Source organism: Tyto alba, unplaced genomic scaffold, assembly GCF_018691265.1.
Source record: "Tyto alba isolate M040663 unplaced genomic scaffold, T.alba_DEE_v4.0 Super-Scaffold_3, whole genome shotgun sequence".
In the NCBI taxonomy this organism is placed as follows: Eukaryota; Metazoa; Chordata; class Aves; order Strigiformes; family Tytonidae; genus Tyto; species Tyto alba.
In genome coordinates this window covers 1,146,073-1,159,130 of record NW_024881304.1, presented here as the reverse complement: position 1 = coordinate 1,159,130, position 13,058 = coordinate 1,146,073, and the positions used below count along the sequence as shown (strand labels likewise).

General features: G+C 37.6%; 1 protein-coding gene across 15 annotated transcripts in view; it reads left to right on the top strand.

Annotated features, from left to right (window-relative positions):
* Positions 1–13,058, top strand: part of DOCK3 (dedicator of cytokinesis 3) — a 221,282-nt gene that overhangs the window by 119,420 nt on the left and 88,804 nt on the right. For all 15 annotated transcript variants that reach the window (XM_042799365.1, XM_042799360.1, XM_042799358.1 and 12 more), the window contains exons 12-13: positions 1,249–1,396; positions 9,983–10,071. In XM_042799365.1, coding sequence (XP_042655299.1) covers positions 1,249–1,396; positions 9,983–10,071 — 237 coding nt within the window. The remainder of the gene's footprint in view (positions 1–1,248; positions 1,397–9,982; positions 10,072–13,058) is intronic.

Below are 13,058 nucleotides of genomic sequence, written 5' to 3'. Positions count from 1 at the left end.
AAGAAGTGCTGGACAAATTATTATGTGTAGTGTTACAAATTGGCTTAGATTATTTTAGTGATTTTTCTGGTTTTGGCATTTTTTACTCTATTTAAAAACTGCTTTAACAATAAGTTAATCATTGAACAGCTTCGTACCTCAGAATTCTCTTTTATGCACTCCAAGACAAACATGATAAATGACACAATATATAATACATTACCTTAAAGCAATTGTATAAAGTGAAAATTTATGTAAATAATGGAAGGACCACAGTGAATCTCTGTGTGGATGCAGAGAGGGGAGTACAAGCTGTATTCTTAGCTCATTCAGCATATGATTTGTAGTCAGCCCTGCTGGATGCAAATACATGTCATGGAGCTGCAAATCAAAGATGACCAGACATGACGGCGTTCACTTTGCCCTTGAGTGTTCTGTTAGCTAAATGAGGTGATGTGCTTTAATCGGAGTAGCCCAGTGGGTCAGGTAGGTTCAAATGGACCTCTGGATTTGAAACAGTGTAAGAAGAAAAAAGAGTGGGAACTTGTGGTGGGTTGACCATGGCTGAGTGCCAGGTGCCCACCAAGCTGCTCTATCATTCCCCTCCTCAGCAGGACAGGATAGGGGAGAAAATAAGATGTAAAAAAACTCACGTGTCAAGATAAAGGCGGTTTATTAAAGCAAAAGCAAAGGCTGTGTGCAGCTGCAAAGAAAACCAAAAGATTTACACTCTACTTCCCATCAGCAGGCAATGTTCAGCCATTTCCTGGGAAGCAGGGCTTCAGTATGCATAGCAGTTGCTCTGGAAGACAAACATCATAATAACAAATGCCCCCCTCCTCCTCCTTTCTCTTGGCTTTTATTGATGAGCAGAGCTCATATGGTATGGAATATCCCTTTGGTCAGTTTGAGTCAGCTCTCCTGGCTGTGTCCCCTCCCAAGATCTTGGCCATCCACAGCCTATTGGGTGAGGTGGGGGAAATGTTGGAGAGACAGCCTTGATGCTGTGCGAGCACTGCTCAGCAGTAGCCAAAACACTGGTGTGTTACCAACACGTTTGTAGCCACCAATACACAGCACAGCAATGTGAGGACTGCCATGGGGGGAAATTAGCTCCATCTCAGCCAGAGCCCATACAGAAGTATAGGAAAGACTGCAAGCTGTAGTTGAAATCTACTGTAGGTGTGCATACTTGGAGGGAAAATAGAACAGAATAGACTGAATGGCTGCATGTGAATCTCTAATATTTTAAATTTCTGTTAATTTCAGGCCGCATGTTGCTAAATGATTCAAAAAAAGGACCCCCTCATTTACACTATCGTCGCCCCTATGGCTGTGCAGTATTGAGCATCATGGATGTACTTCAGTCAATCTCTGAAATAAAAGAAGAGAAGGATTTTGTTCTCAAAGTTTACACGTGAGTAACTCCCAGAAGGGAAAAAATTAGGAAAACCACCGTGTATATGGTGGGTGATGAGACATTAAAGAGATATTAAATATCAAGGTGACACAAACTACATTTGCTGCTTTATCCTCCTCACGAGGTAGACTAGTGCTGTTGGCAATGTGTTTTGCTCCTTTATTATTCCAGAAACTCATAGAAACTAATGAATATGATCACAGATGTTTCAGATATGTGGAATGCTTCCAAAATTATTGAATATTGCCCAAATCTATGTGACATGCAAAGCTTCACTTTTATTAATGTGATCTATTTAAAATATACTAAACTTAAACCCAAAGAAATATACTGTATTTCACCTGATGAAGGGAATAGTTACTCACGCCAAATCTCCTATTCCTTGTCAGTCATGGTGACCAACAAAAGAACTGGAAAGCAAGTGAAGTCAGCAGTGCGTGACCAAAACACTCAAAGCAAGTCATTATTTTTTGAGCAAGAATCTATCTTCAGTTATTTGTGATTTTGATCTTTGAACTAGCAAATTCTTATTATGAAATGTGGTCTCACAGTTGTAATAAAGAGGCCACAGACAAACTGTCTGGAGGCTGTAGAGATTATTTAAATCTCTTGTCGGTGCGGATAAATACTGGCAAGATCTGCTCTGCAGATGGGTTGAGATACAACTGACATTACTTTGTGGTCTGTGGCCACTATTTTGAGTAATAATATAATTTGTGGGGGTTATAGAACTTTGTTATTCTTTGATAAGTACATTCAGCAGTAGAAAATCTGACATTCAAAGGAAACTATAAATGAAAAAATGACTTTCAGTGTTCACTGAAAGATTCTTGGATTTCTGTTCATACATTAGAAAACTCTAAGTCCAAAGAAAAGTCTTTCAGAGTCAGCTCTTACATTCTTATTTTGCCAACAGTTATGAAAACTGTAGCAAAAATGTCAAGCTACAGGGAAGAAAATAGTCGTCTTTCTTTTCTTTGTCAGTAGAATCTGGATAATCTTGGCATTTTGTCACCATTCAGTTTTAGCTTATCTCAAACCAGTGGTTTCTGGTTATATAGTTTATGTTAATATTGGCCTTGTAGATATGGTCTTAATATATTGTAACTATAACATTTTGAATGTTCACAGTAATGGAACATTCTGAATATCAGATTTCTGTTTTGATGCCCTTTTAATGCGTCTTTAGCGTCTTATTCACTGAAAAATAGGAGAGAAAAAACTTGCAAAATACCAGACCTCTCCATTTGCCAGTGACAAATAAAATCATGCAGCCAGTTAGAGCAATACAAAGTCCTAGTATTATGATTAAAAAAACAGAGAGCTTCCCTTTTCTTCCTCTTAATCTGAAGTGTTTTGTTAATATGAATTTTCTTCACACCACCCCGAAGTACCAGCTGTATCTGCCTAAATGCTTGAGTAGGTTTATTCCAGCTGTTGTTCTTCACATCTGCTTCCCCATACCCTTTGTTTTCAACATCCACGCGCAGCCATTACTGCGTTTCCAGAGAGAAACTAGACCCCATAACAGAATTCAACTCTAATCAGATGCTTGTAATTTTTTATCGCTATTATCATTCATTTGGCTTGTTGTAAGTTTTGTACATCATTCTTTTATATTATTGCTCTGTAAACCTCCAACAAGAATCTTCAAAAGGGAAAATGGATATATCTAAAGGGCACCGGCTCTTCCCTTTTGGAGTTTTAATAGCTGTTGGTCTTCCATGACAGAAAGATTTATCTCCTTGAATCTTCTCTTTGCACTTTCTTTTAGCTAACTTACCTTTTCTTGCTTTGTAGACTAAAATTGAAATGACAGATTTTTCTCCTTTGTAATTTTAAAATTGTATATGAATGCTTAAACAACACTAAACTTATTTTCTTACCTGCTGCTCTCATTTTGATTATTGTTAAAATGCCTCAGGCCTACCCGAAAACATCATAAATATGAAATAAGGAGGGATGTGTATTTGTATTTTTAAAGGGGCAGTAAAAAGCATTCTTTTTGCACACTATCTGGCTAAAGCTTACTGCTGCCACAGATGAGACAGTCAGAATACAGCCAGAAAAGCCTTTTCATGGGGAGAAGCTGGAAAAAATTTGAGACAAACCCAACAGAGGCTGAAACAAATACATGATGTTTCAATGGAGACCTTTCCTGGATCCATAAGAGAGAATGCTTACAGGGAGAAAAAAAAGTAATCAATTTGCTTCCAGTCTTTCTCAGCTTGCTGCCTTATTGTTAAAGATTTATGTCTGAGAAATACTTCTTTCTCACAATACAGGTTTTCCAGTTTGTTAATCCTGCAGTCATGTTATAATCTTACTAAGAGGATATAGTACTGCAGTTCTGGTTATAAGCTTATTATGTAAAAGCATGAAGGTTTACTTATAATTCTTTTTAATAATATACATGTAAAATATTTTAGAATTGAGATGGAAACTAAATTCTTGATCCTTTTTTTTTTGAGGTCACTTGATTTCATATTTTTATATAAATTTTTATCTTTAATGGAATTTTTTGCTCACTGAATGTTACTCTGTGTCAATCCTCCTATTCCCCTAAAAACCTCATGTATTTCTCTTTCATGTTATCTTTTTTTTCAATTTTACTTTTTGTGCTATTTTCTCTCAATCCTTTATTTTTCTTCTTCTCCAGCGCTAGCTCTTAAAATTCCTTCCTATTAATGTGGTGTATTGCCTGAATGCCTTTCCCTTCTGATACTCAGTTGTTGCTATTTGCCCAGCTGGACAAGAGCATACATTGCATTTCTGTCCCCATCTGTTTGACATCAGGGTCTGATGTAGTATGGCAAACATTCCAAATGATAAATTTACTGTAGAACCAGCCAACCTGAAAAGGTAATGGATGGCTCAGGAGAAAATTCTTATTTAAACAAGAAATGTATTTTGTAATATATTTGGTATTTAGACAAGTAAAATGTTAACACAATAAAATGTATTACAAGCAAGTGTTTTCAGGCCAGCATTTCAAATTTGGGAAGAATATTCTTCTCCTTTGTATTCAGGAAATGTAAAGTGCAGCTTACATTGGTAGTCAGTACAAAACTAGCTCTAAGCTATCTTTACAGTCCATTGATTTTGGGATAACTTTGTTCCAGGTTAATTCGCAGGCATAAGTCATTGGAGGCTGAAATCTATTTTAACTTGCACTCCAGAGCCTGGTACAGCAACTAAAAAATGATCAGAGGTTAGAAATTTTCTGTAGTCTCAGCTGTGAGGATGGAGGATGGTATAGAATTTGTCCTATAGGTTATCGCTCTACTTTAAGGATAATATTATTTGCAGTAGGACAAACGACTTTTAATGTCTTGGCAATGTGAAGATAATTACTATTTTTTTCCTGACGAGTAAACTTATTGTTCATTAGTAGCACGGAACACCACAGTTATTGAAAGGGCTTTTGTACCATCCATTAATGTCTCAGCTCTGTTGTGTTCTGGTTTTCGCAGGTTGTTTTGGGGAGTTCAAATACAGTCAATTTGCTATACTGTTAATTCTGGAGGGTCACTTCAGTGCTGACCTGTCTTGAGTTACTGTGTGAATAGCTGATCTCTCCTCCCAAAAAGGATATAGTAGTTACAGAAGGTATGGAGTAGAGCAACTAAAATCTTTAATGGCATAGAGTAATTTCTTAGAGAGATTGAGAATGCAGGGAGCTTCAGCTTGAAGAGGAGAAAAATTGTGGTGGGAAGGGATACGACTAAGATTATAAAATCATTGTGGAGGGTACGTTGTCATTTACTGAATACAACAGTACAAGAATGAGGGATGCTCAGTGAAATTTGCAGGAGAAGATGGAAGAAAGTACTTCTTAATAAAGCAGGTAATGATCTTCTGGGTTGTACAGCCACAGGATGTTGTGAAGACAGGCAGTACTAGCAGATCCAAAGGGAATCGGACAAGTTTATGAACAACAGGTCCATAAACAGGAACGGGAAGAGACAGGGAGGTACTGACATCCCTAATCCAACAACCTCAGAGCCTGGCTGCTCACGTACCCTGCCCAAGTAGTATCTCCTATTGCCAGCGTGAGAAGCTTTGGTTTTTTAATGTTTGTACGTTTTTAACAATCAGCTGAGATGTCTGATACCTAAAGTCACTGCGGTGAAAGGAGGAATGTTGAGATAGCTGGAGCTAAAATTTCAGGTGGGATATTCCCAATCTAACTGAACCCGATAACCCGATTACCACCTACTATTTGTTCTAGATAGCCTTGATTCCTTTTGCCATACTATTCTTTAGTTACATTATACAGCAGACAAAAAAATCCCTACTGTCTTTAAAGCAGCTGATTCGTATCTTACCCTGATTTTGCTGACATTACATACTCTTGGGGGGGAAACAAAAAAGGGAAAAAATGTTAATATGCTTGGGAGAAGTTCTATGGTTCTGTGAAGTAACTTATTTTTCAAGACCCCTGTCTTGATAGGAGCTCAAGGCTTATAGTCTTTGGGTTTTTTTGTTGGTGTTTGGTTGGGGTTATTTTGTACTTTCAAGGGTCAGTAGGACAGAAGTTTAATTTCATTGTTTAATTCAGTTGCACTTCAGGAAAAATAAGATTCATTATTGTTGCTGAGTTAAAAATTGCTGAAGTCATGGGGAATCTTTAAATCTTGCAGTTGTGATTTAAATAAGCACAGTTGAGTTTAAAAGGCAATTAGACTTGATCAACATACTGGTTTTGCTTCTTTTTCTTTTCTAACCAATAGCACTGTTTGTGATAAAGGTTCCATTTTTGTTTTTCAGTCAGACTATTATACTAGTAAAATTGTTATTTCAGCTGTGCTTACGCTAAAGTACTTCATAACATTCAGTATGTCCCTCCATTATGTGGTAACAGGCTATAGCACTGATGGCACTTTTTGCCCGGTATGATTCTGTTCAAGCTTAGTGAGTTTAGCAGGTTGGTTATACAGGTTTACATACACAAGTGCAAATAAAGTCATGTGGCATTGATGCTAAGATGAGTAAGAATCCTAATTCAGGGTGACAGGGGCCTCTCTAGTCCAACCTCCTTCTCAGAGCAAGTCCAGCTGTGAGACCAGACCAGGATGCTCAGGGCTTTATCTAGTCTTGTCTCAGTAGCATCCAAGGATGGAGACTGCACAGCCTCTCCAGACAACCTGTTCCAGTCATGCTTGACTGTCCTCATGGAAAATCTTTTTCTAATATCCAGGCTGAACCTTTCTTGCCTGGGTTTATGCCTGTTGCTTTACATCAAATCACTATGCACCACTGACGAATCTGGCTGGCTTTTTTAATAACTGCTTGCCAGTCTTGGAAGGCAGCTGTTAGTGCTCCCCCTCTTGCCTTGTCTCCTGCAGGCTGAGAGAGCCCAGGCCCCTCAGCCTCTCCTGCTCCAGCCACCTGCCCATCCACAGGACTCTCTGCAATTGTCTGTTTTGTATTGGAGAACCCAAAACTGAGCACAATATTCTAGATCCAGACTAACACCTGCCAAGTAATGTCTTTTCCCAACTGACAGTAGAGACATATAAGCAAATATTAAATACTGGTATGTTGTGTAAACAGTAATTTACAAAATATAGTTCTGAACACATCAGTGGAGAAAGTTTAATGGATAAAGACTGTCTTTGCTTTGTGAAAAGGTTTGGGAAATTCACTAAACATATAGCATGGGCTCCTTTTTGTGGGAGTAAGATTTTGAGTTGAGTAAAAGTTGCAGGATGAAAAAAGTCCTGAAGTATAGAGATATATATAAAATATGATACAGTAATGTAGCTCAGTAAGAATTTATATATACGTAGGGATTTTTTATTTTCCAAAATGGTAAGTTAGAAAAATGCTTCGGTGCTTGCAAAACCTATATGATGCCTACATTTTGGTCCTTACCACTGTCTTAATACCTGAGCTGTGTTGTCTTTGAATATCTAAGTTAATATATAAACTCTGTGGAAGAGCTTAGGCATTAGTTATTGTCCAGAAACAAGGAAACTTAATGAAACTGAAGATCTGCCTGTATCTGATGAGCAGCTTTATTGTATAGACAGAACCAGGAGACCTCTGTAGATGCTGATGACACTGAATCCAGTGCTGAACACAACAGCCATAGTCACTTTCATTAAAAACACAGCTCACAAGAAAGAAAATTGTATGGGTTATCTTTTGTGTAATAGCTTAGTCAAGAGGGACAGTTCAATTCTTTGCGCCCCCTCTGTGTGTATGTGTCTCATACAATGGGACAGTATCCTATGGACTCAGAACACGGGGCTTGTTTCCTTGAATACTTTCCCAGTGGCACTGCAATTCTTGCATTTTTGGCTTTCTATCCTGAACAGAAGGGTGGCACTTCTGACTCAGGTGCCCAAGATCCAGAAAGAAGAAAGCATCCAGTTGTGTTCTTGTTCTGTTGCCTGCTTTGTTGGTGCTCTGCTCACATGATTTTTTTTTTATTCTGTTGTCATTACAAGGAATCTGTATTTCTCTCTGACTGGAAAGGAAACTGAAACATCTGCTGCTGGTGCTCTCAGCCATCTCTATCACAATGTAATTTCCAAATGCTGCAGTGTCCCTAATTCTCTCTGCAGAATCTTGCCATCAAAGTAATGAGAATATCTACAGCGATAATGATTTACAGAGTTTTGTTTTGTTTTGTTTTTTAATATTGCTCCACTTCAAAATATTTATACATAAGACATGAAATGGAGAAGTAAGAGATACTTAGTTTGACTTTTTACTCCACACAGTCTGATTTTTGCCATGATAGAATGGCATCTTGCTGCAGCAGAGAACGTAGCCTGTTCTTTGTTACCCTCATATCTTATTGTTGTCTTTATAAGTCTCATTAACTTGTATTTTGAAGCTAATGTATTCCAATTTGAGGAAACAATCCTGAGAAAGGTTAAGAACGAAGGAAAGACTTGGAAGTTAGCCATAAAACAAGCAAACAGAAGGAAATTCTCACATAGATGTGTGCGATGTCACGCAATTAGTCCAAAGTATCCAAAATTGCTAAGGGCATCGGGATGGTGACGGGAGATGTTAGGAGCTGCTGAATCCAGTAGCCAGACAGAGGTCAGGCTGCCACAGCTTCATGCCCTCAGATCCAGCCGGGTGCGAGGCTGAGCCTGTATCCCACATGTACATACACACAACACAGACACATACAGCCAGCCGTGCAGATCAGCATGGGCAGAAAGTGCACGCTCACACAGATACATACGGCCCCAAAGGTCTCATCCTATTTTCCTCTCTGATTTATCAGGGTAACAATTTGTTAGTGGAAAACATGTTCACATATATGCACTACAAATCCTTCCAGTCCCTGGTGTGAGACACTCAGTTCAGACACAGGGCATGGCCAGACAGGCCACCTATTTACATATAAATGGGTAATTTTATACTGTTATCCCTTTGTTTCCCTACAGTTCATTATTAAGTTTTGAACAATCCCCAAATGCCCTACCCCAGCATCCCCATAATGAGTCCTGTATGACCAAAGGCAGTAACCCATTCCAGACTTTAAAGGGATCCAGAGAGCCTTTCCAGCTGACTCATCTTGATGGATTTCATACCTGGACAATGTGCTGAACATCCTCCCGCAGCAGCCATTGTTCCACTTCTCCTTCATGTTCAAGATGAGCCTTTAACAGGAAAGATAGTAAGAAATGTTTAGGACAATTTTATTTATAGGTGCTGCCATGAAGTGGCGGACTTAGAAAGATGTACATCTAGTGGGTTTGAATCTGATTGTCTGATCAAAGGCAGTGCAGCCAGATACCCTGCCTGAACATTGTTTGAACAAGGTTAGAATTCACACACCAAGTTATTGAAACTGATATTAGCAACTGAATTTTTCCTGGTGAAAAAATATTGAGTGCAAATATGAGAAATCTGTTGACAATTATATTGTAATTTCTATCCTAGAAATTTACTGAGTATTAACAGATGGTAATGTAACTGAATGTGAAATATAACAGTATTTACAAATGCTTATTAAAATTTCATATAAATGAATAAATGGTTGTGAAATTCTCCTTCAGAAGATGATATACATGCAGAAGCTTACTTTATGTTGTTATATATTTTTGTCCTACAGTTTGGGGGGGTTGCATCATGTTTCAAGGCATTCTGTAAACTATGTAGGTAAGCAAAAGTTTTTATGTAAATACTTGAGATACTAAAAAAACCACCAGGGTTTTATTTATTCTTTCAATTTTCACTTTTCTTTAACTTTTTTCCTAATTAAAAATAATATATATGGCAACAGTTAATTTCAGCTTAAAATTTGTTTTCTACATGCACAGAATTCAAATAGGATACCCAGACCTTTCTTTGTTCTGTCATAATACGAAGAGTGAAACAATGGTTTTGATGACAGAAATGTCACCACAGGCTCCAAAGTGTCCATAAAAAGGAGATAACTATTAGGGAATGTTTTGTGTCCTTCCACTTTTAAAAACAAGAGTTATGTGGGATTTCTCTCATTCATCAAAACCCCACAACCTTTCATGTTATCGCTACAGCACCGTTGACTCTCCTGTTCTAATATGGTTCAGCAGAAAGCTTTTAACTTGAATTAGTGTTCTTTTATTTTAGGTGTAACAATGAAAATGAATGGTGCCAGATCCATGAAAATATTATACGCAAGTCCAGCACCAAATACACAGCGCCCAGCTCAAACTATGGTAAATATTTACTTATACATTTTTGTCATAATAACAGCGGAAGATTTCCTTTAGGAAACTGTTAATTATAGCAGCCAAATTCAGGGAGATGCGAGACATGCATAGCTGAATTTCTCTACTTGTGGTCATTTAAAAGTTTAGCTAAAACTCATTCACATTCAGTTTACAGGTGAAAATCTATATTGCATCTGCCACTTTAACCAGGAATTTAAAAAAAATCAAACGCCTGATATCTTTCCTTCACAGATATGGCTGACAATAATATTAATTCAGCATATTACATTTCCTTCATCATTATATCTGTAATGTTATTTTATCTCAAGGGAGGTCAGCAGTGGAGACAACTATCACTTATTGGCTGTTAGAGTTACCGAGTGTATTCATGCTTGTGAAAACTGCTAGCCCATGGGAGGATACAATATAAGCAGCAGTCAGCATTGGCCAGACTCCTTTAAAAGTTGGGGTTTTTGTGACACTGTCTTAAGTTACTGTGACCAGACTTGGCTGCACACAAAATGAAGAACGTAATTTTATTAATCGGATTTTCCCTGAGTAAAACGGTCTTCCTTTTCATCCTGTATGTATCCCCTTGAAAATTCCAGGTACAACACATATCTAAGACTTGTTCTCCTGAGGATACCATGCATCCTTGTCAACCAAAGCAAAGCCAGAGGTTAAATTTGTCTAGCATACTTGTCTGACTGTTCAGAAAACTCAGATTGTCCAGAAAATAAGCAGTGTTTTCGTACCTACGAATTAGTTATCAGTAAGACTTTCTGTAATAATTTCAATACAAAATGCTTCATTGCATAGTTGAGGAGAATAACTGTTTTGGCAGAGTTTTTGCCACCTTTCAAATCCATTTTTATTCTCCTAGCTAATGGCATATAAATATGGCAAGTAAATCTTGTCCTATCGTGTTACCTCATTTAATGATTTCTGTAGTTCACTAATTCAGAGATGCTATTACTGTTCCATTCCATATGAACCAGCCAATAAGATACAGTTCTGCTTTGTAACAGCTAGTTTTGCATTCATTACCTGATTCATTGGCATACTCATGTCCAAATACTGATACTGTCTTAATTTCACTTGTTTGTGTATTGAGATACTATAGTGGAATATGCAGTTCACACTCCCATAGAAGATATTAAGCACAGCAATAAGCAAACAGAACGATTTTGGGGTTTTGAATTTTATTAGATACAAAGCTGGTCTCCTTCCCCGCTGCTCCTCCTGTTATAGTTAAGGTCATCCACCACTTACCATTAAAACTTTTTCTTGAATTGTTTATAACTTTGAAAACTTGGACTGCTTGCATTTATTTCTAATGCCAGGTGTCTGCCTAAAACTTTTATTTTTCCAACCATGAGCTTTTTTGAAGAGCAGAAAGAAAGGGAAATATATAGGTTTTTACCCTTGTCTTTGGCTTTTTAAAATAATTATTTGAAACATTTCATTGAGATCTAGTGCATCTCTGGAATAAGAGGTTGAAACTTGGCAGAGGTATTGTCCTGGTGGGAGGGGCAGGATTGCAGGCTGACATGATTTAAGCGTAAGTAATACAATTTGGGCCTCTCAGAACCTGCTCTTAAAGTGAGAAAATGCTCAAATCATAAGTGTGACTTTTTCCCTGAAGAAAAGCTTTCTGGTTCTTTCTCTCCCCACCTTCCCAGGTGTTGTGTAAAATTAGCCCTTCAGATCTGCTGCAAGGAACAGGAAAAAAAAATGAAAGGATAGACTGAGTAGAAAAGAGGACTGGAGAGTAGATTTACAAAAACTCTTGGGGAGAGCAAGAAGCTAGTCTGAAGTTTTTTGGGGTGGAATATGTGGGAGTGTATCACGTAAGTAGTATATGTAATACCATGCTGGAAAATTAGATATTCTGTCACCCCTAGGGAAACTGACTTTTAAAGATTAATTCCTGTGCTGTTTGTTAAGTACTGGGGGTGTGGGGGGGTCTTAACTTCCAAATTTGCTCCAGTCCTTAATGATGGAATTTTTTGAATTTGTTTGTTTTTTATAGCAAAAGAGGATATAAAATGAACAAGTTTTTCTGTAAGCGGCAAAAATAGTCAAGACTGATTTCTAATGAACTTGTCTCCTGTGTCCTATTCTGTGTTCTGTAACACATACACACACAGATGTACACTCATACAATGATATTCAAAGGGTCTGAATTTTTTCCATTATTATAAAGCCTCTGTTTTCCATGCAGTACTTTGCAGCACTCTTATGCCTACTTAGCTGGACAGTTGTAAGTCCATGTTTTGGCAGCTTTTGAGTACATACATGCTGATTGTCCAGCTGGCTGATTGGTCTCCCTTTTCCTTTGTTTTAAGACTTTATGCTCTTTTTTTTATCCCAACTTGCAGTATTCATAAAATTTATACAATCTTCATGTTATCTAGATATCTACTAATTTTCCAAATTTGGATGAAGCCAAACAACAAGCTTGAAAATTATTTCAAGGAAAGAGAGCAGAAAGTGGGTGGGAAGTACGTGATATTACTGGTTTCATTCCCCTAGTAACTTGTCTAACAAAATGGCAACTAAACATTGTTCACAAAGCCCATACATCAAGCTTAGGAAATAGCAGAACTTTAGATGGCTCATGCAAGAATATGTATACAAGGCAGTGTTTGGTTTTGTATGTGTTGTTCCAGAGAGAGAACAGAAAGAATAGAAACAAACTGTAGACTAACTATCATTCACTGAGTGAGATAAAGATTGAGGAAAATTACTATGTGAACGTAATTCACATTGATAAGTGAAGCCGGTAATATATGCTCAGCAGATGAGACTAAGCCTGCATGGTTGATCTCAATCCTGGCATGTTCTGGTATCAAAATGCTTGACTTTGTAACTTCACCAGTACATTATCCTCATTTTAGGGGTGTAATATGCTGTAAATTAAAAGCAGCTAGAGAAAGCAGTTGTACTGAAGATTAACCATGTAATTATTCCTAGTCAAGCTATTCAGTTGG